General features: G+C 36.0%; 3 protein-coding genes across 3 annotated transcripts in view; all 3 read right to left on the bottom strand.

Annotated features, from left to right (window-relative positions):
- Nucleotides 1-3,285: 3,285 nt before the first annotated feature.
- LOC147396285 (hydroxyproline-rich glycoprotein family protein) lies at nt 3,286-4,965 on the bottom strand. Its single transcript, XM_086451411.1, has one exon. It carries the CDS (start codon nt 4,673-4,675, stop codon nt 3,425-3,427), a length of 1,251 nt encoding a protein of 416 aa, XP_086307537.1. The 5' UTR covers nt 4,676-4,965; the 3' UTR covers nt 3,286-3,424.
- A 957-nt stretch (nt 4,966-5,922) lies between these two features.
- On the bottom strand, nt 5,923-10,604 carry LOC147396284 (protein REVEILLE 8-like). Its single transcript, XM_086450082.1, has 6 exons — nt 10,509-10,604; nt 9,724-9,850; nt 9,460-9,621; nt 9,176-9,310; nt 6,431-6,540; nt 5,923-5,979 (listed from the first exon to the last, which is right to left on the bottom strand). The coding sequence occupies exons 1-6, from the start codon at nt 10,602-10,604 to the stop codon at nt 5,923-5,925; spliced, it is 687 nt and encodes a 228-aa protein (XP_086306208.1).
- Nucleotides 10,605-13,383: 2,779 nt separating this feature from the next.
- The window catches only part of LOC147396283 (uncharacterized), a 29,991-nt gene continuing 15,883 nt past the window's right edge, over nt 13,384-27,491 (bottom strand). The window contains exons 13-27 of the mRNA XM_086450081.1: nt 26,145-26,372; nt 25,815-26,040; nt 25,718-25,768; nt 23,663-23,691; nt 22,623-22,901; nt 20,781-21,353; nt 20,426-20,653; nt 19,679-20,337; nt 19,358-19,445; nt 19,194-19,254; nt 18,583-18,721; nt 18,331-18,447; nt 17,999-18,176; nt 14,822-14,884; nt 13,384-14,402 (exon numbers count right to left, since the gene is read on the bottom strand). Coding sequence (XP_086306207.1) covers nt 13,711-14,402; nt 14,822-14,884; nt 17,999-18,176; nt 18,331-18,447; nt 18,583-18,721; nt 19,194-19,254; nt 19,358-19,445; nt 19,679-20,337; nt 20,426-20,653; nt 20,781-21,353; nt 22,623-22,901; nt 23,663-23,691; nt 25,718-25,768; nt 25,815-26,040; nt 26,145-26,372 — 3,611 coding nt within the window. The 3' untranslated portion in view covers nt 13,384-13,710. The remainder of the gene's footprint in view (nt 14,403-14,821; nt 14,885-17,998; nt 18,177-18,330; nt 18,448-18,582; nt 18,722-19,193; nt 19,255-19,357; nt 19,446-19,678; nt 20,338-20,425; nt 20,654-20,780; nt 21,354-22,622; nt 22,902-23,662; nt 23,692-25,717; nt 25,769-25,814; nt 26,041-26,144; nt 26,373-27,491) is intronic.

Here is a 27,491-nt window from a genome sequence, read left to right as displayed (position 1 = left end):
CAAACACCCTTTAATGTTTGTCAATGCAGAGGGTTCCTGCCATGCAGTGAATTATATTATACTACTCAAAATGCATCTTGGATTGTAAAATACACATTTCCCCCTAAACATTCCATTTTACATTGGCCTGTAATATGGATAGGCATGCCTATTAAGCCTGTTTTAAAATATGCAAGGAAACTTTAGATTGTTATATTTCCATGCAAACGGTAATTCTGATGTCACTTTAATAATCATCAACAGCCTTATCCCCAATATTTGGAGTCTATATTCTCATGAGGTGTTGACTAAGTTACAAAATAAAGTACTTGTTGGGGGATTAACCATGGTTTAAAATATCATAACGATTGAATGTTTCGGTTAATAAAAAAAACCGATATGGTATCAGCCTATACATTCGATACAAACCAATACATTCCTATATTTTAAACCACAGGTATAACTACTACACTAAGTGAGGAACCAAGTCCAAAAAGACACCACATTGGTTTCTCTATTGCACACTATCGGTTTCAAAAACTTTCAAAGCTTTGCTAACATTGGTGTTCCAATACAAATTATGTACAAAAATGAAAAAAGGGGTTCATAATTAACTAAATTACTAAACTACTAAGGCTCCGATTGATTCAGCTACCTGAATCTACTGTCAGAATCTGAAACACTGGAAAGCTTGTTTGATAGTACTTTGTAAAAGTGTTGTGCTGTTTACCAAAATCTGGTAATTATTGTTTGATACAGCTTCTAGAATCTATTGTTTTAGGGTAAAATGAGCAAAATACCCTTCAGGTTGATAGTGCACCCCAAATGCATCAAAAATTACCAAAATACCCCTATAAATATATAATTACATTAAATATATATAAATATATTAAAATTATATAAAAATTAAAAAAATAATTATTTTTATTTTAAAATGTTTATAATTCTAAAAAAAATTTATAATTCTATAGAAATTTCGACAGCATTTCCTATTAAAAATGGACATATGAAATTTTCCTGATAACAAAATACCTACATAGTATGCAATTCACATTACATCATATATACATAAGACATTCAATTTATAAACTATATATATATATATATATATATATATATATATTAGATTATCAAATACTCGATAACATTCGATTCGATTTATAATAAAAAAAATTATAAATTTATAAATTAGATTATCGAATACCCGATAACATTCAATTCAATTTATATAAAAAATATTATAAATTAGATTATAGAATACCCAATAACATTCGATTCCATTTATATAAAAAAAAATATTTATAAATTTATAAATTAGATTATCGAATACCTGATAAATTAGATTATCAAATAAGTTACAGATAGTAGTACAACATAGTGAGGCAATTGGAAAACTTTTCAAAAATAGAACTCAGTACACAAATTTCTTTAAAGAAAGCAAAGTATTCACCTTTAACACACAATAGAAAGAAAAAGAGAAGTAAAAAAACCTGCCTAAAACACAAATAAATATCGAATAAGTCTAAAGAGAATATAATTCATCCATGGATCAAAGCAATGAAATTGAGCAACATAGACCAAAATCAAATAAACACCACCACCCACAACTCTAATTAGAAAAATAACCTAGAATTCAAACAGGTGTTCAAGCAATCAAATCAAACAATAATTCATAGGACCACCACTGTAGATCTGATCATCGAAACTCACAAGAAATATAATCAATAAAAAGTTGATTTTTTCAAAAGAAAAATAAAACCCCCTTCTTTATTTCGAAGAACACATAATTGTATTATATTTTTTTTTTCACTAAAATCAACAAAAAGGAGCAAAGCAGATCTCAACAATCCCGATTCAAAGTCTGGGTCCTATAAGTATGATAAAGGGGTTCTTAAAGAGCTTGCATACAGTTACAGCCAGGGAGATGGGGCTAAGGCCTACAATAAAAACTGAGACATCCCATTACCTAGGTTCAATGAGAAAACAAATACTCACATTGATGCATTAGAGAACTACCTAGGACTTCCATCAATGGCCATCCTTATCGTGTGATAACCCATAACAAAAGAAAGCCGTGAAAAAAAAAAACACTCAATGCCACAAATAGTTGACTATTTAGTCGGTTACATAGTTACGGAGATCTAGTGATGGTCTCACCTATTGCTACTCAGGAACAATTGTGATCGATGTGGGGACAAATTCAGTTGAAGTAAACTCTTAGTTCCTACATTTCTTGGATACACATTTCTGTTAAGAGGCGGAGGTAGCATGGAGCAGCCGTTTCACTATGTTGACATGTTTGATTGTTTATTTGATTTGATTTCTTTTTTTTTTTTTTGGATAAGTACAAATTTATTCATGGAAGGAGAAAGGAAGTGGAGAAGATCTGTCGGTACAAGCAAAAAAGTTTAAACTAGCCTTGAACTGAACACATACGGTCCCAATTACACAAAATACAATCTTAAACTCATAAAAGACCTTATGCTAAAAGAATAGTAACCCAAGAATGTTGATGATCACTTCTTGAAGCAATTAAGCTGAGTAGGATGTATGTCACACCCTTAATGCTTGACATCTTCTATACCTCATAAAATTACATGTTGTGCATCCAAGCTGCAATGGGTGTCATTGGATCAGCTGGATTGAATAGTCACTATAAATTTATGGGTATAAATCTATAGAACTATGTAGGAATCTATTAAACATAAATAAATATGGTATCAGACATTTATGCAACAAACACCCTTCAATGTTTGTCACAGCAGAGGGTTCCTGCCATGTAGTGAATTATATTATACTACTCAAAATGCATCTTAGACTGTAAAATACACATTTCCCCCTAAACATTCCATTTTACATTGGCCTGTAATATGGATAGGCATGCCTATTAAGCCTGTTTTAAAATATGCAGGCAACTTTAGATTGTTATATTTCCACACAAACGGTAATTCTGATGTCACTTTAATCATGATCATCAGCCTTATCCCCAATATTTGGAGTCAATATTCTCATGAGGTGTTGACTAAGTTACAAAATAAAGTACTTGTTGGGGGATTAACCATGGTTTAAAATATCGTATCAATTGAATGTTTCGGTTAATGAAAAAACTGATATGGTATCGGCCTATACATTCGATACAAACCAATACATTCCGATATTTTAAACCATGGGTATAACTACTAAACTAAGTGAGGAACCAAGTCCAAAAAGACACCAAATTGGTTTCTCTATTGCATACTCTATCAGTTTCAAAAACATTCAAAGCTTTGCTAACATTGGTATTCCAATACAAATTATGTACAAAAATGAAAAAAGGGGTTCATAATTAACTAAATTTCCAAACTACTAAACTTCTTGGCAAAACTACAATATGCACTGGAATACAGAGAAAAAACACTCCTGAACAAATAAAAAGCATAGAAAACACCTCGACATAAGCGATTTTTCAATCTTCACCTTCCTCTTCAGAGCTTCCCACATCACTACTATAATCGCTACTATAATCATCCTGATCCGGGTTAATATCAAGTTGAACAAATCGAACCTGTATTGGCTCAGCCGCCTTGGGTGGCATTTGAACACTCGGTCGTGGTTGTTGCTCCTCAGCCTTACTGGGAACAAGACCATCCAATGGGGGTAACGGCACCGGGTCTCCAGGCTTCCATCCAGGTGGTGGCATAATTGGTAAATCGCTCGGCAATTCCACCGCCATTCCTGGTCTCCAACCCGAAGGAACCATGAGGCTCGGGGGAATTAGCCCCTGAATAGCCGCTAAGTCGACAAGCGGATTAGTGTCTGATGGTTGTGATGCAGGAACCTCAAGCAACGTCTCGACAGTCTTCTCATTGCTTTCGACCGTCTTAGGTAACCCAACATCAAGATCAGCCATAGTATATAGCTGTGAAGCCCGCATTTGCTCTTCTTGTGGGGCGGGTGGGAGAGCCCCACGAAGCGGAGCCTGCCCAGCACCGAATTCAGGTGGGGCGAACGTTGTGTAACTTATCCGGTGTGCATATGATAAAATATCCGATAAATTTAACGAAGTTCCAATATCGATGGTACCTTCTGATTTGGATCGCTTGGAGGGATGATATTCGGAGTAATCATCGACTAGGACGTCGAGAACGTGTTCAGCTTCTTTGAGCTTGTTAGTGAAAGCGAGGATAGCGGAGTCTTTGGAGCGGACATCGCGGGCAATTTTTTGTTTGGCATCTTGGAGGTCAAGTATTTCTTGGAGTTCTGCGACAGCTTCAAAGAGTTGGGTTTGGAGAGAGATGAAAAGGGTGAGGATTTCTTTGGAGGATGAAGGAGATGAATCAAGAGGAGTTGAATTTAGGGTTTGGGTTTGGGAAGAGAGGAAGGTCGGGAGTGAGCCTCGGAACGAAGCGAGCCATAGTGATCGGTTAGGGGACACTTCGAAGAGCTTAGAAGCGAGGGAGGACATCTGGAAAAGGAGAGATTGAGCTCGGGAGAGAGGTGGGAGGAGAGAGAGGAGAGTTGAGGAGGTAGTTGTGGTAGTTAATGGAGTCTGCTGTTGTTGTTGTTGTTGTTGTTGTTGTGGATTTTGGTAGTGGAGTTGTGGGTTTTGGGATGAGAGTTTTGGAGTGTTAGGGTTTGAAAGAGATGGTGAATTAGGGTTTGTTAGACCTAATCTGGCTGGTGATGGAAGAATTTGGGATGGGTGATTTTGAAGCATTTTGAACCGCACACAGTTTCGATGGTTTTCTGGAAAACAGAGAAGAAAAGGGAAAAGGAAAGGGGGAGAGAAGAAGAAGGAAGAGAGAGAGAAGAACTTGGATGAAGTCGCTGATTCTCCCAAGTAACACTTACGTCGTCGTATTTCCCCACTCGTCTTCTTCAAGGGTTTTTTTTTTTCTCCCCAAAAACGAATAATAATCCTAATATGTCGTTGATCGTCTCTTGAAGAGATTGCTCTTTCCCTTCAAATGTTCTTTTTTGTTCCTTTAAATTAACAAAACGCTTAAGGTGTTAGGGTCCCACAACATTATTCTCTCTTCGCGTGAAGTCTTTTGTTTTTGCCAATTTTTTTTAAATAGAAAGAAAAGATTCTGCGAATAATGGAACAATGATAGGCAATGAGATCAAATCTCTTTTAAGGATGAACAAACATTTGTATCATGGACTAGGTACTATGTTTCTTATAGATTTCTTATATTCATTCTAAGCAATAAGTTTGGTTTGGGTTGAACTACATTCTTTGTAGCTTGCATGCACTTGGATACTAAATGGCACAGATGACAAAACTAAACTCACTCAAAGCAGCATGAAACCCATCAGAGAAGCTATGGGAGGGTCAAGACTAGGAAGTTACATGGAAATTTGTATTGACCGATCGAACTATATGAGTTGAACAAGACCATATCTTACCTAACCATGAACTATAGGGGATAAAACTCTTTTGAAGATCTTGTTTAGAAACACCAAAAAAAAGAGGAGCTGCTATTGACACCCCTATTTAAGATTAAAACACACTCTTTAAACATCACCAAGGTTTGCCTCAAATTATAATCTCAAAATTACAAAATATTAAGCACTTCAAACAATTTCAGTAGTTGTTTATAATTATGATTAGGTTCATATAAAATCCTAAACCCAAAAAAATAGAAATCTAGAAAAAAAACAATACTTTTCTGAAATAAACAAGGCGTTGCAGCTGCTGTATTCAACGAAGCCACGCACTTGACTTCAGTCTTTCATGAAAGACAGAGGTTATTTAGATTAAAACCCTATATTGTTGTAAATATTTGAGAAACCCTATGTTTCAAATTAATTGAAATTCATTAGATTGATTGAAATTCAATATGCCATTTCGTTTTATACAATTTTGCACTCAGGAGCAAATCACATTAAAATTATTAAGTGTCCTCACAGAAGAGTCGAGATCCTAAAGAAAGTCAATTTGAACTTCAATCATTCACTCTTTTAATTATTCACATCATTATCAAGACTTGCCATAACCAAGCCCAAATGCAAATAAATCTGGAAAGTAAAACAATAAATTTGGAAGTGCAGTTATATTGGGAAAAATGTAAAAGAAGTGCAAATGAGAGAGAGATAAGTTGGAACCCTTTTTTATGTTGTAGGTAGGCATGTCCTCCAAATGCTTGCCTACAATGTTCTCAGATTCTCAGAAAGAAATCATAATTTGCAAATCCTTTTAATTTCTAGCTAGGCAACTCCAGAAAGTACTGGCATACTATGAGGTCGAAGTCCAGCCAATTCTTTCAATTTCAAGTAGATTAACCATTGGCCACAAAAAGACTAGGTCGTATGAACTCCTTTTGTCAATTCGACCACAAAGGCAATTACATCCACATATCTAGTGATTCTTTTGCTATCCAAGTATGAATTATTCATCATTGACATTATCCCCCCAAAGCTATGAAACATATTAGATCATAATGATCGAAATAAGTTATGAAAAACTCACAGTTTCATTATTGATGGGTTCCATCTCCTTCAGCTTCTGCAAATGACCTTTTGTGTCTGGATCGAAGACACTCCCAATGAAGCTATATACTTGAGCAAAGTCTGTTATGCCTAGAAGTATAGACACAACGGCAGCCAACCAACTTTGACAAGAGAAAATGGCTGATTTTATAGTCTATTCATGATAAACAGGTATGCAAAAGGAAAGCAGGAAAGAGACGCATTTGAGGAGAATTTGTTATTATATCCATAGTCATCCTATTTCCAAAAACTATTAATTACTTTGCTCAACAAAGAAATCTTCAAGAATCCATGAGAAAATCACACAGATAAGGACACTTGGTGGTGGAATAATGATGTTCAAAAGCTCCTTAGAGAAAAAAGCATATATAACGCTTGAAAAATGACGAGGAACAAAGAAAACCAAACAAGATATAAAATGCTAAAAAAAACAAACAAACAAAAAAAGTAGTAAGTGAAGCTAAATATAAAGAATATGATGATGATCTATCTACATAACAAGATGTATGCATGCTGCTGCTGGAATGAATTAAAGAAAGAAAAACTTAGATCATGTTTAATGTATTAAAGGTGGAGAAAACAACCTTGGTAAAAAAAATGAAGAGAATGAAGAAATGTGGAGGGAGTTATTTCAGAAAATCATTAAATAATGACCAACATGAGGGACCTTTGGACTAGGAGGAGACATATGGGAGACCAAAGAGCACAAATACTTCTGTACAATTGGCATATTAGAAGTGAAACAACACTACTAAAGATGAATACATATGTGTGTAATCTAAAATTCTAGATAACAAGTTGGGAAATTAAGAGATTGAGAAAGATGTATACAAGCTGGAATGAATTAGAGAAAGAAAAATACAAGACTTAAATCATATTAGATGCATTAAAGGCAAGTATAAGTGTCTTGGTAAAAAGTGAAGAGATTAAAGAAATTCAGAGGTGGATATTTTCAAAAATCATTAAATGCAGACCACACTAGAAACTTTGGACCAGGAGGAGAAATATGGGAGACTAAAGAACACAAACACTCATGTATAATTATAGTTATCAAATGTGAAAACAACACTAACAAAGATGGAGACAAGTGTGAATTTAGGACCAAATGACATTAAAATAGAAGTATGGAAATGGCATGGGATGTATTTGACTACATTACTTAACAAAGTTATAGATAATATTATGAAGACTAAAAAATGTCGGAGGATGGAGAAGAATTTTGCGTAGTACCCATATATAAGAAAAAAATGAGTATGCAACTGCATGAATTATCAGAGCATCAAACTTATTATCTGAAGTGACCATTTTTTTCAATCAGGTTCCTTATCCATAAGAATGGAGGCTTCAGTCTATGGTCATATATCATCGTTGCATCCCAACCAAACTAAAAAATAATAATTATACGACTGATGTGATTATGAATGTTGGGCAATCAAGAAACAACATATTCATAGATTGAGAGCATAGTAGAAATGAGATGCTAAGATAGATGAGGAGAAAATCTAAGTATATTTAAAAGTGAACGCATCCATGAAAATGTAATTGTCCCAACAAGGGATAAAAGAACTGAAAGTCAATAGAGACGGTTTGGTTATGTGCAATGATGGTTGATTATAAATATGGTTAAAATGAACACCCAAGTAGAAGATTTTAAAAGAGTAAGAAGACGGCAAAAAAGAACTTGGATTGACATAGATATGAATACAATTGAATTAACAAAAGGATATGGTTTTAGAACGAATTGACTAGCAGAACTTTTGTTCATCTGACCTCAAATTTTTTAGATAAGGCTTTGATGGTAATGAATAAAATTCATTCACATTCTCTATAAATAACAAAGAAACCTTTTTTGGACTCACTAGTGTCCAAACCATCCAATAAACCTCTCATGCACCATAAACATTATAAACTGACTCTCGAATGGACTACTTCCATTTAGGTTACTACACTCTAGCAAGGATTTGTGCAAAACACACATGGCTTTCACATTAAACAAATGTTAATTAGTTAGGACACTTCAAGTTACACAAGAGACACCTAAACACATAAAAAATTTGATTGTACAAAGGGAAGCAACTTGATGTAGGGAAACTTCTCTTGAGCTGTTTCCTTGTGGGAAGAGAGAAGAACAAAGTAAAGTTGATAAGCGGATAAAGAATGCGAGAGAGAGAGAGAGAGAGAACATGCTGTAATTTTTACCTTCATGATAGTGGTCATCAGTCTGATCGATAGACCTTCATAGACAACTATTTGAGTGAATCCAACGGTGAACAATGAATATATGCTCTCTTTCCTTTCCTTTTATTTTCTGTAATTTTCATTTTTATTTGATTATTTACTAATGATAAATCCAACACATTTTTTGATATGTGTTCTAATTGTAATCAATATTGGTGCACATCTCAAGGTGACCAAGCTGCTGAGCCTGATTTGTGTACCCCACATTTTTCTGACATCGATATTACCTTCAATAAATTAAACAAAATCAACAGCTAAAGAATAAAATGTGGACGTTCTATGTTTTGTTTGTGTGTGTGTGTGTTGTTGTTGTTGTTGTTGAATAGTGAGTTCCACAGTGAAACACATTTTCAAACAAGACCCTTAGGAAAATGCATATGAAACAGACGTATTAGCATGCAAGTGAGTAATTAAAGTGCAAGATACAACCATAAAGACTATGCCATATATTTAGCTTTTGGCAATATTTGAGAATGAATGAATTTACAGTCATTAAGACGAGTACCATGAAGTAAAGAACCTAGCTTTGGTACGTCACTAGTCCGTAATGTTTTACTCGAGCTTCCAGTTCCATTAAAGATGTCGTTACCAGTCCTTGCTACTCCTTCCAGTGCACTATCAGCTGAATCAGTGGCATTGTAAGACATAATAAGGGCAGTTCCCATAAATCTTGAAATTTATTTTGTGAATCCCATCTAATCTAAATTTTAAAAGAACAACTTTATCATCGGGATCAACATATTCAAAAAAATGCATATAAGATATGGATGCCTTCAACTGTTTGAAGATTGGTGTATTCCTCTTGGGATAGCATGTTTCCATTTGATGCAGTATTCATAATCATAGATATGCCATCCCACGAGGAATCTCCAGGAAAAAGGTAACTCAGTGTAGACGGAGAAGTAGCCAAGGGTGCTTGCAGTGGCATTAAAGCTGCCAATTAGTCCAAAAGTAACATGTGACGATGTCAGAAATCGATCTCATTCACTTCAAGTTCCACAACATAAACATATTAGCCTAGCTATTAAAACTAACTAATCATTTTTAGTTGCCTTCTGTGGATAGCATGAGAAGTTTTGCGTTTGGGGCGAGGAGGAGGGACATGTGCTATTGCACCGGTCTTTTGAACCTTCAAAAAGTATTTCTGTGCATGATTCCTTATCTGCAGGAAACATAAACAAGGAAATGCGAGCAGACGGTACTAATGTCTTTAACAAACCGTAAAATGTAGGAAACAAAAAACAAGTTAACACTATGTTCATACATGATGCATGAACTTTACGTGCAGCAGTGCTGGAGAATAACAATTCGAAATGGAAGGCATAAAGTGGAAAGTCAATAAAGCTCCAGTATAGAAAAATAAAAGCATTAGAGACAGAATTTGTATCTAAGAAGCAATAAAATGTTTCGTGATTTCTTCATCATTCTCCATTAATAGAAATATGAAATACCAACCTGGAGAGATGTATCTATCCAAAAAAAAAAAAAAAAACAATGAAGCATTAGAAAAACCATGTATTATCACAAACGACCTCTATATACATATAGCTAGATTTTGCAATTATTGGTATGGATATCTTGAACATAATGCTTATTTAATCTCTATGGTGACAGCCAAATTTCGAAGAACTTACAATAAACAAAATGACATGTGCAATGCAAAGAATAGTCAAACATTCTTCTATGATACGAAACATAAAGCCTCGCAATGTTTAAGTGTACTAGAATTTCAGAATATGAGAGAATTTACATTATTACCTATGGGCATTGAAAGGGTGGGACTCTAGACTGAGTGGAATGGAGGAACAAGATCCATTTACCCAAGACCCCAAATCTGTGGGATAAGGCTTTGAAGATGAGGATGACAATCTCTCCTCTGATCTTCCATCACCTGAGGTAAGTGGTAATGGTGACATAGAATTATGGGGCTCAAACTTTTTATTTAAAACATTTTGAAATAACATGTTTCAAAATGAAATTTTTTGAAATCTTGTTCGAAATTTGAACAAAGTAATGGAAATAACAGACACAAACAGCCATTAATTTACCGAAATTGCTAAAATAACAGTATCACTCAAGTCTAAATATTTTTCCAACAAAAAAAGGGAAAGTTACAAAAAAGGGTTAAATATCTTAATATTTACAACAACAACAAAAAAAATCTATTTTTTCAAAAATTACCAAAAACGAATTAAGTTGTTGGACAGTCCAGCGTTTTAGTAACTCACTGGGCTGCTCAGAGTTTTAATGTGTAAAAATACATTGCTTTACCAAAAATGCCCTTTGAAAGCTTAAAAAGCTGCACTTTCCAGCGTTTTAATAGCCTGTTTTAACACCCCAGCAATTTAGCGTTCATTTAAAACGTTGGACAGTCCAGCGAGTTACTAAAATGCTGGACTGTCCAACGACTTAACTTTTCTTTTGAAAAAATAGATTATTTTTTATAAACATTAAAATATTTACCTCACACTTTGACATGAAAGTATATAGGAACCATAGATGATTTTCATTAAGATATAAGTGAAAAAACATCTATGATTTCTATCCACTTTCACGTCAAGATGTGCGATATGAGGTCCAACCTTGAGGTCACTCCAACACGACTCTTTCTAAAAATTAGTTCTACAATCTAGAATCAGAAGCTCGTTTGCAACCACTATTTCTAAAAATTGATTTTTTTAATTAAAAAATAAATAATAAATAAGCAACAAAATAAAACTTATCAAATTACTCCTCCAACATTTTTTACAAAACAAACAAACTGACTTAAAATCCCAATAATACAAAATCTAAAAATGGGTATAAATAAGCAAGATAGACCAATGGGCCTCTTTCAATAAATAACTAATTTTGAAAAGAGGCCTAATTTCCAATTAAAAAGTGGTCGAGGACGACTGACTAGCTGGTGAAGTGGACTGATACCCACAAATGACGCAAAAACTAGGTGAGATCATCGATCAACCATGTGAACAAAATTCGGTTCACCTCCACTGGACCATATATTTCCTCCATTATAACCAACCAAGAAAATTTCGTGGACCAAAATCAATTCTAAAATTAAATTGAATCTCAATGAAGGAACAATAGTGTAGTAGAGTTCACCAAAGAGGCTATAGATTTGAGGAACAATAGTGAACTTTGTAGATCTACGTACTCTCATATTCGATCCATGGTGTATTGAAGATTTTCATAATAATTTATTAATTTTTCTAATCTTCATACATTTCTTGTCCATAGTTATATAAATTGAAAATGGTAGCAAACAAATTTGATCTGATGAAATTTTCACTTAAAGAAACTTTTGTTAGACAATTTCATCAAGGTTCGACAATGGGTAAATTTTATGAACAAAATTATAATTTTTTTGTGAAATCAATAATTTTTTGAGAAAATTACACAAAGGACCCTAACTATGGGATTTATTTCTAAACAATCTCTAAGTTTTGCAAAGTAACTTGATAGGACATTTAGTAAACCTTTTTTTTCTTAATGGCTCCTCGTTATTGACGAACTCACCGCTTTTTTATTTTTTGTCAAATTCACCACTTTTTATTTATTGTCGAACTCAAAGTTTTTTTTTTATTTAGTGTCAAGTTCACAATTTTTGCTTTTGAGCTCATCACCATTTACTATTGAGTTCACCACTATTTATTTACCATCGTAACTCGACGCTTTTTAATTACTATTAAGTTCATCACTTTAAAAATAGAAAGTGGTGAAATCAACACTGGTAGAATCCACTCATTTTCAATTTTCAAGTTTGTTCGACTAAATTACACGGAAAGATCAACTAAAAACTTGAGATAGCAACTTGTTTAGATGATTTCAACCCAAAAGAACAATTCTTTATCAAAAAACAATTTTAACAGTAAAAAAAAAAATCGATCAAGAATGGATTTTTTGGGTTGAAATCATCTAAACAAGTGAAAAAGTCCTAATTTTTTACATATATCTTCAAAATATTTGAATTTTTTTTTTGGAAAATGGCTTCTTCTTCCTTCTTAAACCCCTTCCGATGGAATGGAGTCTTTGAAACTCGATTGAGATTCCAAAAATTCATATATATTTCTTTATTTATGAAAATAATGAGTTCGAACAGTAAGGCATTTAATCATGAGAAATGTGGGAGAAGAAGTCCAAGGACTGTTAAGGAAGAAAAGTTTACTAAATGAACTACTAAGAGCCCATCCAAAACATCGGGATTATGTAGAAAAAAAACACTTCTACCAGGATCCTTTTAAGTTATTTTCCCTAATTTCTTTTGCTACCATTTTCCATTTGTATATGATATAACTATAGATAATAAAAATATATCAAGATGATAGAATATATAAACAATTTAAAAAATAAAAATAAAGCAGAGATTGATAACCTTTTGTAAAAATCTTCAATAGATCTTAAATCAAATAGGAGTGCATAGATCTACAACATTCACTATTATTCCTCAAATCTAGAACCTCTTTGATAAATTCCAAAGGCTTTTTTAGTAAATTCTCATAAAGAAAATAGATTTCTCAATTTCAATGGCATAACATGTTGGGAGGGAGTAAGTTACAATTTAGCAAGATTATTTTTAAAAAATTTATTAGAGAAATTGTTGGTGAGTGCATTTCTGTCCAAATAAGTAACCGTAGCAATAGGTCTAAAAGTCATTGATTTAATTCGAGAAACTAATAACAAACATCAGTAACACTCTTAGTTAGAACACCGTTTTCATTTAAAACCAACTGCAAAATGGGAATTTCATTTTCAAAACAGCTGGCCCCTCACGTCTTCCTTAAGGAAAAACCAAACTGGAAACAAAAAAACAAGAAGAAAAGAAGCAACAATTAACATCTAGATGGACCCAAACAAAATCCAAAGAAGAAAATACATCATCACAACTCATACCGACACACAAATTAACGCACCCAGCATTTGACTATACGCATTTCATCCATCCTTTTGACTTCTATACAAACCCAATATGAACTCTCTCCTGAAAGACGCATCATGCTCAGAGCACCTAAATTAACTTGGTAGTCAGCAAACTGATGGGACCTGCACATCCAAATCCACTTCATCTTCATCTCCGAGATAATACTTACTGAAGTGGTTTACCTTGAACTTCCATTCACCTTTGAATGGATCATACGACACAAACTCAGCACCTTGGTCTCGAGCCTTCTTCATTAGCATTTCCTTGTACTTCTCAACCTTTGGCCCCTCTGTGAACTGTTGGCCTGTTTTCCTGTCAAAGCATTTGATGTTGAGTAGAGTCACCTCGGCAGGCTTGTTGAGACCCTGCCCCACAGGAGGCTTCTTGCTCTCATCCATGTACACGATAACCTCCCGGTTGTTGAACTGTACAAGGGACTCAAGCTCAAGACGCCGAACATCTGTCTCCCCCACGAACTTGATACTACCATACCCATGTCGTCCAACCACAAAGTCCTTCACACGGCGACAGAACCCCGGCTCAGCTCTCTCCTTCGCTGCCAGCTCTTGAATCCGAGGCTCTGTGTAGTAATCAGAGTGCCTGAGCTTCGGCATTAGTGCTTCGATGTCAGCCCCATGCTCATATACAATAGCAGCTTCACCGGCTCTGTGCCCAGTAAGTGTAATGTATGAGTCCCCCTTTTGGGCGGAATGATCCTCATGGACCCCATTTGGCTTCTGGTAGGGTTTGGCAGGATGAGACCGCTCCTTGTCAGAGCCATTTTCGGCTGGATTCTCTGCACCATTGCCAGAATTGTAAGATGTATGAAACAGAGAAAGGAATAATAAATAAACCAAAGGCTATGAAGGGAGAGTTACAAGCACAGAAAAAAGTAAAAAATGTTAAAAAGTATTGTTCTTAGTTGTGTATTCCATCATATGTCATAAAAAGGTAGTGTTGCCCATGGCAGAAACACCATGACTTCCGTGTTACAGTCCTCTAATAAACGCAAAGATAAAGTTTCTTCGTTTCTTTTTCTTTTGCCTCATTAAACATGCCTTGAAAGCTTTTAAACCTATTAAGGTCAAGATTTTAGGTGTGTAACTCAAATGTGAACAAGGAATGTAGAAGCTAAAGAGAGGTCAACAGCACAAAATACAAAAGATAGGGGGTGTAAACCTAAAAAACTGAACTTCAACAGAGACGAGCACTTACTATCTTTATTCTGATCGACATAACCATTTAAAGTAGGGGCTGACCGTTCTTCAGAGATTTTACCTGAATGAGAAAAGCACAGCTGTCAAAAATAATAATGAAGGAAAAAAAAAAAAATAGACATTCACAAAGGATTTGATGTTCTACCAAAATCACAACGCTAAATATCCTTCGACTGAGAATGCAATGCCTAGTCATTATTGAGAAGTCATTATTGAGAAAACCAAATGGCTCTCCCCAGTTTTGACTAACTTCAACACAAATTTCCTAAGCCAAGCACAATTGCCTCCTATGCAAATCCCACCTCAAGTTGGGCCCACAAGTTTGTTCAAAGAGTGATAAACACTACAAACAAGCTGAGGCTTTGTGTGTGTGTGCACATGCGTGTGCGTGTGAGAGAGAGAGATCTCGGCAAGCTTAGTGACCAAAACCTAAGTCAAATTGATTTATGAATTCAAAATTCCTAGGGCATTCAGGTGGATTGGCCCTCTGTCAGAACGCATATCCCCAATCAGTAAAATAGGATGCATCTATTTACTTCTCCCGAGTAAGACTGGAGCAAGTTTGAGTAAAGGGATCCTACATTGAGATAACCTTTCCAGGGATACGAGAAATTTGAGGAAGATCACATTAGAGAAACAACAACCAACAATGTGATAGAGATCCAATGGCAGGGATGATTAGCATTCACTACTGGAATATCAAAATAGTAAAGACTGCAAGTTCTACATTTTACGTGTGACAGTTATATAGAATATGAAAGACAAAATCTCTATTAGGCAGAGAGACCAACAAAATACCCAGCCCTCATCAGTATCAAAAACTTCAAAGCAGCTAGCCCGCTTCAAAGTTTTGAAGGAATCCTCCATGTTTTGGTGAACATTTGTGATACCCCTTTTTTTTTTTAAATTGGTGACCTACAAATCATTGATTTTTCTTCCCAAAATCAACAATCTTCAACCTCTTGGATATGATGATGATGATGATGACAACGAAGAGAGATGGTGGTGGTCGTGGTGGTGAGGGCATTGATGTCATTTTCTATTAATTCACAAGAGAAGAACAAGGTCAAAGGTAGAAGGGAATTTATTCATTTTGAAAGCATGAGAGGGAGGGGGGGGAAGGTATAACAGAAAGAAGGGGTGTGGAAGGAGTTCCTCCAAAATTTTAAGGCAGGCTGATCACTACAAAGTAGGACTCCAGTGTCAATCATTGCAATCCTAGTGTAGAAATATTTACTTCTATTGACGACACTAGAATTGAAGAGGAAGTACAAAGCCTATAAGAGAATGGGCACCACTCAATAACTACACAAAGATTCTAAAATTGAGCTTTTAGCTATCACGATGCTACTCCATAACATAAAAAATAATTAGCATGGATAGTAAATGTACACAACCTAAGGACCACCTACGTTATAACTCATTGCCAAAGAGTAAAAGATGAGGAGAAGAAAGTACTTTCTAGCCCTCGTCTAATATCTTTTGCTAAGATCGAAAGACTCATGAAGAATTTTTTGTGGAATGATAATAATGTTGGTAGAAAGTATCATTGGGTGAATTGGAAGATGGTTTGCACTCCCAAGAAGAATGGAAGCTTGGGGATTAGAGGGCTAAGATTAACTAATAAGGCTCTACTACTTGACTTTGAAGATTCGGGGAAGAAAGAAACAACCTGTGGAAGAGGGTGATTCATGCTAAATATGGAGAAAAGAGGTTTGGTTGGCATAGTGGTGAGGTTAAAGTATCTTACGGGTGTAGTGGGTGAAAAGGTATTCTGAAGGGTGTTGATAGGTTTGATAGGGAGATTGGATTCAAAGTGGGGTTGGGGGACAAGGTTAGATTTTGGGAGGATATTTTGTGTGATATTTCGTCTCTGGCTACTCAATTTCCATCTTTGTACGCTTGTTCATTGAAAAAGTACAATTTTGTGAGACAGTGTTTGATTCGGGATAATAATACGGATACTTGGGATCTGGATTTCAGGAGGAACTTCAATGACTGGGCATTAACTGAGGTCACATCTCTCCTAAATCTTCTTAATTCGCTCCAATTCAGAAAGAATGAACAGGATAGGTGGGAATGGTTCAAGGCCAAGGACAAGAGATTTTCTGTTAAATCCCTTTATAATTGCTTGCTTCCGTCGTGTGAGGTCTCTTTCTCATCGTCCATCATTTGGTCCGCTATTATACCACTCAAGATTTCCTTCTTATGGCTTTGCTTATTTGGGTAGAATCCTAACCTTGAACAATATGATCTTTCGGGGGTGGATTACCCCAAACTTTTGTTACCTGTGCTCAAAGAATGGGGAGTCCACTTACCACATTCTTATTCATTGTTCCTTCTCACATGGTATTTGGGTGTTCTTTTTATCTCGTTTCCAGGTGGTTTGGATTTTCTCTCTTTTTCTTTTCGCACTTTTGGAGGTTTGGAGATTCAATATTTTCTCTTCTAGAAAGAGGTATCTTTGGACTATACTTCCTTCAGCCATTGCATAGGGTCTCTGGAAAGAGCGCAATAACAGAGTGTTCCAAAGCAAGGTGAGCTCATCTCATACGATGATTTTGGAGATTTTGGGGTTACTCTTCTCTTGGTCGAAGATGGATAAGGATTTCGAGGGCATGTGCTTCCAAGATTTTGTTTTCAATTGAGATACCATTTGTGACTCGTAACCCCCCTTCAGGCGTGTAACTTTCTTTTCCTTTGTTCTTTCTTTTGTTTTTGACTTTTTTCTTTCTTTGTTTTTGGCATGTTCGTGTTCTTTTTTTTTTTTTTTTTTGTCGTACTATTTAGGGACCATCTCAGCCACCTTTTCTCATTTCTTTTCAATGGAAAATTTTATATTTATCAAAAAAAACAAATACATATCTTTTGCTAAGTTGCCCATTAATATTATGCCCAAACCATTCTTGGAAGCAATTACTCAGTCCTGCTCAATGTTGAAAAACTAGTGCACAATTCTTTAAGTGCCATTTAGGTGTAAAACGAAAAGGAAAATGCTGAACTGACTTCCTTCGACACTGCGCTGATGTGGCAGTGTGCAGAGAACCATAGTTTTTTCCCTTGTATCTTGATGAAAAAAAAATATGGTTCTTTAGACACTGCCACATCAGCACAGTGTTGAGTGCAGTGTCAAAGTAAGTCAGTTTACTATTGACTAAAATGAAAAATAACTTACCATTTTCATGTACAGGAGTGAGTGTATCCTTTGACAGGGGTGATTTCTCTGTACTGGTTCTCGAGGTCCATTTTTCTGTCGGACGAATTACAAGTGCTCTTGGGTTTTCCCTTGGAATAAAAAGAGCATCTGCCTTTGGCGTGCTGGGTGCTTCTTCGTCATCACTAAAGAATGGTACCTGCATGGGAACACTAATTAAGCAAAATTTGATAGAAAACAACTTCCATACTTGGGAATAATCCTGAGAAAAGGAAACACGGCAATTCTATTAAGTTGGATGACCAAATATGATGACCATTTAAAACTACAGTCAGGAACAGAATCATTCTCACCATCGGACCATCATTTTTTGGGTGATATTTCCTTGTTGGTAACCTAATCCTTCTTTGAGATAAGTGTCTTGAAGTCAATAAGGAGGAGACTCTGACAGGAGCAGGTTTGTCAGCAACCTGTTTGGGAACACGAAACCCCACATGAACGCATAAAACTTCTATAATTGAAAAATTAAATTACAGGTAAAGAGCTTAGAATTGAATCAAGTTCCTAATAATTTAGACCAAGGTCAAAATAGGTATAAAACTTACAGGCATGCTAGAAATTCCATATTGAATTGAGGGTGCAGATCCAGTGTGACCAATTGACATTTGTGGCATTGCAGGTAGAGTTCCAAAAGGATTTGTAACAGGAGTTGGCTGCATGACCATAGTGCTCTGACTGGCAGGCCTGTTAAAATATAATGTTTTACCAGTATGAATCATGAAATGGAGTAAAGAAACAAGACCCATGCGACATAATTCAATCTAAACATTCAAATACATGCATTCAATCTTTAGCATATGCAAGTCCTTTCTCTTTTTCTTTTTTTCTCTTTTGGTTTCACAAGATTAAATAGAAATTGTCAAACTACAAAAGAAACCATTTTTTTATGCAAATCCAACACATGGAATAAGAAATAAATAGAGAAAATGAATGCTAAGTCAAGAAATCCGCATCCAACCTCTGACAACCAACAACTTACAGCATACTTCATGCAAGTGCTGGCCACAACCCATAATGCAATGAGCCCAATATAATATAAAAGATCTCTTAGCCCAAAAGTTGCCTCTAGTAAACATCCAACCATCCATGCTTTATGGTCAAAAGTAGCAAGTAGTCCAGAAAAAAAAATGCAAGTAATAAAGGAGATAGAACATACGCTTGCCCAAAAGTACCCTGACCAAAACCACTTGGCATGCCACCGAAACCACTTGAAGGCACTGAAATGGCACCAAAGACAAGTTTCAGCAACATGGAATAGAAAACTTGCAAGATTTAAATCAGAAAATATAAAAGAAGTATAGCAATTTCCTCTTAGAGTACCTGCTTGTGTCTGACCGAAGTTACCAAAAGAAAAAGCACCTGATGTCTGAGTAGGTTGCACTGGTTGAAAAGGAGTGGAAAGAGAAGGCTGCAGATACATAAGTGTACAAACTAAACATAGTATATAATCCAACAAACAGCACATAAAAAAACCCTCAAGGAAGCTGACAGAAATAACACAAAGGTAAAATTGGTAGAACTTTCCAATAACACAGTGAACATGCAAAGGGCACCTTAGGTTCCTCATATAACATGACAGCCTAACAAGCTTTATGAACATAATCAATAGAAGTAATCAAAAGAACTCCATCAGTAACTTACAGTTGTTTGACCAAAACCCACTGGATTGCTTGTGGAAAGTAATGACGGTGTTGAATTACTTGAGAACAAGTTTCCCCCAAACCCAGTTGGCGGTGTACTGAAAAGGTTTGACTGACCAAAGGAAGGAGTGGTACTCTGTCCAAAAGCTGAAGTAGTCTGTCCAAAAGCAGAATTTGTCTGCAAAAGTGAAGGTGTAGTAGACTGGAATAATCCGGCTGATTGGGTGTTAGCAAAATTCAGGCTAGACCCAAATGCTGAAGCTGTTGTTGGAGCTGAAGAAGAACCAAATATTGAAGGAGATGACCCAAATGCAGGTGAACTTGATGAACCAAAAAGAGATGGGGATGAATTAGCTCCAAATGCAGGGGTAGAAGGTGCACCAAATAAAGATGGGGTGGGTGACGGAGTTGTCCCAAAAGGGTTAGTTGTTGTTGATGCACCAAAGGGTGATGAGCCAAAAGCTGGAGTGGATGACCCACCAAAGCCTGAAGAACCAAAGGCTGGTGTTTTTGAAGCAAATGGATTGGAAGATGAGCCAGAGGAAAACAGATTTGTAGGCGACTGGCCAAATGTTGGTGAAGCACCAAAAGGGGTTGACTGCACAGCAGGTGCACCAAAGCCAATCCCACTTGTCGACTGACTAGAAGGATTTGGCCCACCTAAAATTGGAAATTATAGGTGTAAGAACATAGTTAGTAGATAAATGTCAAAATATTGCAACATTTAACTGTAGTTAATAATGCATACCTTTATCTCCCAACTGGTAATCATCCCACCTCAATTCTTCATGGCTTTTGTCTTTGTAGATAGGCATGGCTGATATAGATTCAAGCTTCCCAGCAGGCTGTGTACTGCTGCCACCATCGACCTCAGGTGTTGGGGTGTAAGAAGCTGCTCTGCTTCCCCCACGTTGCCCCCCAAAAGTTGACTGACCAAAGCCAGTACTGCCGAATGTTGGTGTTGTAGCTTGGGACCCTGCAGGATAATCAGAAAAGATGAAATAAGGTCACAAACATGAAACATCAACTGCAAGAGTTCCTCATAATCTGAAATGGAAGGTTTATCCCTCGATATTCTAAATTGTACAAGGAAAAGAACTAACCGAAAGGGGAACTCTGGGCTCCGAAGGGTGATGGAGACGTTCCAAATGGGCTGCTGCTACCAAATGCAGAACTTGATTGACCAAAAGCAGGAGTAGACCCAAAACTAAAGGATGGAGTACTTGAAGCACCAAATGCAGGAGTACTTGAAGCACCAAAAGCAGGAGTACTTGAAGCACCAAATACAGAACCAGAAGACGAACCAAAAGCAGGAGTACTTGAAGCACCAAATGCAGGGGTACTTGAAGATCCAAAACTAGGGGTGCTTGACGTGCCAAATGCTCCTCCAGATCCAAATGCAGGGGCACTCGATGCACCAAATGCAGTACCTGTGCTACCAAATGCTGGAGTTGTTGTAGCTCCAAAAGCAGGGGCGCTCGTAGAACCAAAGGCTGGTGTACTTGTCGATCCAAAAGCTGGGGTGCTTGTTGCACCAAACGCAGAGGGTGTAGAACCAAATAAATTGCTTCCAAATGCTGATTGTGTTTGTTGAAACGTGCTTCCAAATGGACTTGTTGGACTAGGTGTTGACCCAAAGCCTCCAAAAGCAGGTTTCTGCCCAAATACAGATGATCCTTTCAAAAAGAAAAACAAAGGAGTTTTTACTCAATGAAAATTTTCAACAAGCAGCAAGTCAGGGAACAAGAAATCTTGACAAATAGATATGGCAGAGACAAGAAAAGCAAACTGCTACACACCAGAACATGAAAGTGCATGACATCAAATGAAGAAGATATGCAAAGCAACAGCACCATGAAAGGTGAAAGCATAAGGAAGTACACAATCTTATGTAATTTCAAGAACTACTGAGAAGAAAGAAATGTGTTTTGATCATTATGTTATATTCTTAAAAAGAAAAGGCGAATGAATCAAAGACCCATATGAAGACATAGCCCCACTGGAATGCATGTCGGACCCAAAACAATAATTAGAAGCAAAACACAAGCAATTGAATATTCACCAAACAATCTACCATCAAGTACATTCTTTTTATGAAACTATCCAAATTTCTAAGCTTTTATTTTAGCTTAGTAAAGATTTCTTTAAAATAAATCTATCGATCACGAAGGAGAACATCTATAGACTTATAATAAAAGTTTAATCAACCAGGACCAATACTTAAAAAAATTGATAATATGTATCTTATGATATTCACAGAAACTATCACAAGATGCATGAAAAATAGCTACAAGCAGTTTTTTTCTCATATTTATTTAGTATGTTTTATTTAGATATGTATTCCCATTTTTCCTAAAGAAAATGGTAATAGTATCTAAGGAACTGCATAATGTTTCACCAAAGCAGGCTGTCAGGTATCATCATAGTCATCACAGCCTCATCCAAAACATTTGGCAGCAATCTATTAGCTATTTATTTTTCACTTTCAAAGTTCAGCCAGTATTAGTTCCTATTTGGTGATTTATCAAGATGGAACTCAAGGATTCAACAACTCCAATTCACTCACTAACTATCAAGGAAAACATAAAAATCCAATACACAATCTCTACCAACCCATATTCAGATGAGTGAGTTCCAGATGGAAATGGATTTTTTATTTATTTTTAAGTGATGATGAGAGCCTTTTCACGCCATGGTATGTTTGTATTTTAATTTTGGCTTTGGTCTTTTCTTTCAACAACAACAAAGCCCTTTCCTTAAGATTGGGGTCAGTTAAATGGAGATGTATTTTAATTTTGGCTTTGGTCTTTTCTTTCAACAACAACAAAGCCCTTTCCTTAAGATTGGGGTCAGTTAAATGGAGGGACGACAGGAACAGACTAGTAGTCAGGTAAAACCTATAAGGGAAACACATTACTTATGACCAAATGGATAGGAACCATTACCAAAAGCAGGAGTGGAAGAAGCACCAAAAGCAGGAGCCGAACTTCCAAAAGCAGGTGTTGACGAAGCACCAAACGTAGGAGTGGATACTAATGGTGAAGAAGACTGAGTAGCACCAAACACACCAGTTGATGTGCCACCGAATATAGATCCCCCAGTCTGTGAACCAAATGGTGTAGTAGTACCAAAGGGTTTTGGTGCAAAAGGATTGCTACCAGCATTGTTGGCCTGCCCGAAAACTGACTGGGACCCAAATGGACTATTTGATGACTGCCCAAAAGCTGTTAAATGACAATAAAAGAGTAATTACTGATTAATATAAATAATATCCAAAGATGCAATTCAACAAAAATAAAAATCCATAAACCTCGAAAAGTTTATTAATGATGACAACCATACTCTCACAACTAGAATGCAAAACATAGAGATATCAAATAAATAATAACATTTCTTTGTCAGTAAAGGCTAAACAATTATACCAATTATACAAATATTTTTGGTAGACCTGAAAAATCTAGATGATTGATGTGACGAAAAATCATTGCTTAAATGATGTGGTTATCTAAATTTTTGAACCATGTCAACCTCTACAAAACACACCCAAGTAACAATTTCACTTGCCAAACCAAAAAATTAGCATAACTCATGTTTTTGCATATATATATATATATAGAGAGAGAGAGAGAGAGTTAATCAAGGATGGTCCAGAGTTTCGAACTCACAACCTAGAGGAGCAAACTCTAGTCATGCGTCTTACCGCTGAGGCACACCCTTGGTGGGAACTCCCAAATAAGATCTTCACTACCAGAATGCAATAAAATTGAAAAAGTAAAGAAAATGCATCCGAACTATGATACTCAAGAATGTGAAAAAAGTAAAATCGGAGCATAATGCAGCCAAACCTTCTAAACCCATTACTCACTCCTACAATCCCAAAAGAAGAAAAAAAAAATCCATGAAGATTCACACAAACATCAAATCTAAACCAAAACAACACAAACATCAAGAGAGAGAAAAAAAATGAGTGGGGATAAAATCTTACGATTACTTGAACCAAACATTTTTTCGATTCTTTAATCCGAACCCCACAATGGATTCTGCAACCCAAACTGAAACAGAGGGAGATGAACAAATCAAAGACGGTTAAGTAGCCAAAAGAATAACATTAAATCGATCTTGTCTATTATTATATATATAGTGGTTCGATCGGCTGACGCCGCAAGGCTTGTCTGCTTAAATCCAACGCTAATTAAATCTACGCTAACTATATATATAATAATTTTAAAAAGATAATAATGGATCGATAGAAACTCTTACCTCCTCACGCGTTTTAGACACCGAAGATCAAAACCGTTTAGATCGAAATTGCGGAGATTATGTATGTGGAGAGGCGTAGAAGATTTAAAGAACCTGCAAAGGACAGAGGGAGACGGGGGAGGGAGGGAGAGAGAGAAGATGGTCTAGTGGAAGGAAACCCTCTCCAAGACTTCAAGACAAAGTTTTTAAACTCGTCTCGACCTCCAATAATCCAATATGACTCGTCCGATCCATCTCGTTTTGTACGAGTCGAAGACAAACAAGCTTGCACTATGGTTGTGGGCCTTGGATCTGTTCTGCAATGATATAAGACAAACAGGCTTAATCTACGCCATTGGCCCTATTTTCTTAGTAGGGCTTAAAATGGGTCGGATTTTATTTGAAATCCGAGGGAACCGAATCTGTTTTTTAGTGGGTTTGGGTCATTCTAGTATATCCGAATTAACATATGGGTTGATGTCCATTGACCTGAGTCGGACATAGGTCGGATATGAATCCATCCCTATATCCGAATAATATATTATTTTGTATATTATATTTTTATATTTTTTTTATTTTATCATTCATTAACAAATGTGTATTGAGTGTAGTGGTAAAAATTTCTCTTCAAAAGGGAAGAGGTATTGCGTTTAAGTCACATTTAAGTCACATTTTTTAATAAATTACTTTGAAATAGTTTGAAATTATCCGACCGACCTACCCAAATCAATTAATTCGATCAGATTGGATCCGAATATGTATTTTAAAAAAAAAAAAAAAAATCGGATATGATTTGAGTTAGTTAGATCCTGATTTGGACCCAAATAAAAAATCGGACATGGATATGGGTAGACAGATATCGGCCCCAAACCTAACCCATTTTAAACCCTATTTCTTAGGGATGGTTAAACATCTAGGTAGGCCCATCACTGGCTCCTATAGATATAAAATTGGTGTTGGACCCTAAATGGCCATAATGGACCTTTCGGGATTTGGTTCGGAGTTTGGACTTTAGTAAAAGATTGTTTTGGTTGGGCCATTATTTTTCACGCAGTAGAGGTGATAACCCTTTATGAAAAGGAAAATGCTTTACTGCCTACTCCAACACTGAGTTGACCTAGTAATGCATAAAAAACCATTGATTTTCTAACTTGTATCTCGAGGAAATAAATTGATGGTTATCTGTGCATGGGCAAGTCAACTCAGTGTTGGACCCAGTGTCCAATGTAGGTAGTATAGCACAACTCTTATGAAAAGGGTTAGGATCCCTAAAAATGCACCTCAAACACTTTTAATCTCTATCTTCTCTTCTTTATTTTCTTCTATAATCTTGTTTACCATCTTTCATTTTTTTTAGTGATCATGTAGAAACCTCAATTTGCCCGGGTCCTACTAAAAAAGGCTCATGAAAGTTAGGTTAAAACCTAATTGTCGATCAAAAGGTTTAGAGGCTTAATCTTTGAAAATCTAACATTGTACTCTAATAAAATAGTCTATGTCCTTTAATTAGTCCATGGACTCACAAACAAGTTTTTTCTTTTTTTTTTAATTTAATTTCTTGTTGCGTCCATGCATTCTCATTACATCAAATGTTGTAAGATTCATAGTTTTATTGTGCTTTGTTGGAAGGCAAGAATTGAACTCAAGACATATTGAGAGTTAGTTGTGTAGAGATTTCCTTATTTGGTGAAACCTGATGCGAAAGAGATTTTTTCCTTTTGTGCGTAATTTGAAAGTCAGATTTATTTGCCTTCTTGGTTATAAGAGTTGTAGAAACAAATTTTCCAAACTTTTGTCTCACATTGAATAATTACAAGAGTGGTGTTCACATATAAAGGATTCCACTTTCTCACTTGTAGTGAATTTAATGCATGTAAATCTATAAAATTGTCACTAGCTAGTTAGAAGAACCAAATGACAATGAGCCAAAAGTAGGAGTGGAAGGCACACCAAAGCCTGAAGAACCAAATGCTAGTGTCTTTGAAGCAAATGGATCGAAAGATGAGCTAGAGAACTGATTTGTGGACGAGTGGCCAAATGTTGGTGAAGGACAAAAAGGGCCTGACTGCGCAGCACGTACACCAAATCCAAACCCACTTGACTCATTATAAAGGTTTGGTCCACCTAAGATTAGAAATTATACATGTTAAAAACATAGTAGATAAATGTCGCTTTAGGAAAAGGAACAAAAACTATCCCAACATTTAATTGTAGTTAACGATACATACCTTTCTCTCTTAACTGGTAATCCTCCCACCTCAATTCTTCGTGGCTTTTGTCTTTGTAGATAGCCATGGCTGATACGGATTCAAGCTTCCCAGCAGGCTGTGTATCGCTGCCACCATTGACCTCAGGTGTTGGGGTGTAAGAAGCCACTCTACTTCCCCTACATTGGCCTCCAGAAATTGAAAGGCAAAGGCCAGTGCTGCCAAATGTATAGACTGAAGCTTGGTCCCCTACAGGTTAATAAGGTCACAAACATGAAGCATAACTGCAAGAGTTCCCAATAATTTGAAACGAGAGGTTTACCCCCTGATATTCTAAATTGTAAATGGTAAAGAAAGTGGAACTCAAGGTTCCGACAGGAGATGGAGATGTTTCAAATGGGGTACGACCAAATACAGAAGTTGATTTATCCTTCAACCTACCTAAGTTGCAGCCCTAGTAACTGTGGAGTCGTTTTTTATTTCAAAAAAACAAAAAATGGAATGGAGAAAGCTTTGCAATGATTTATACAAGGTAATTTCTCATATTTGGCTATGGTAAAATACTTACATGTAAAAAAAAAAAAGTTTATGTAATTCAAGCAATACAACTTTTCAAACTAGTCAATATAATTAGATCCTTCCTGATGCTAATCTAGTTCTAGCCTAATGGTTAAGCATGCCAATAAATAGGCCATACCTAACATATCTTAACGAATAAACCAAATAATCTAAAAAATTACAAACTCATATCTAATCTAATTGATGATAAAAGTCCTATCTTGATCTAGTTGATTAGAGTAAAATCAATCGTAATAGGAAATGGTCCCACTTGTGATGAAAGTTTGAGGCAACTATCCTTTCTTTGTTTTTTTGTTTAAGTTAATTATTGAGATCAGAAAGAGATACAACCATCAGTCAAGATGACCAGCCAAAAGTAAAAATAAGCGCACCAACTAACAATCATGACATCCCATCTAAACACGAAACCCTCAAAGAAAACTCCTATTAAGTGGGAATACAACTGCACAAAAAAAAAAACACCTTGTCCCTTGAGATGTCACTAAGAATACTATCATGTGAAGTGTGAATGGCATGCCGACATTTGGTTTACAACAATACAATGAAAACGATCGCACAACCACAACTTGTTAAGTTTTCTAAGATTTCTATTGAAACACATATCAAAATGAAAAAAATAAAAAATAAAAGATGTTTTAAGAGTTCAAACTGTCCATTCCACAAACAAAGGGAGGTCAACTGGCATAGTTAACTTGGCTAGGCACCCTGGTCATCAAGTCAGAAATGAGCATAGCTTGCTCTACCATTAATAGTTGGGATGGGGTGATTGAGAAATTGGAGAAAAGATTG

Source organism: Akebia trifoliata, chromosome 8 (assembly GCF_017979445.1).
Source record: "Akebia trifoliata isolate Shusen 1 chromosome 8, ASM1797944v1, whole genome shotgun sequence".
In the NCBI taxonomy this organism is placed as follows: domain Eukaryota; kingdom Viridiplantae; phylum Streptophyta; class Magnoliopsida; order Ranunculales; family Lardizabalaceae; genus Akebia; species Akebia trifoliata.
Note: the sequence above shows the minus strand (reverse complement) of the source record. Positions and strands in the feature narration are given on the sequence as shown.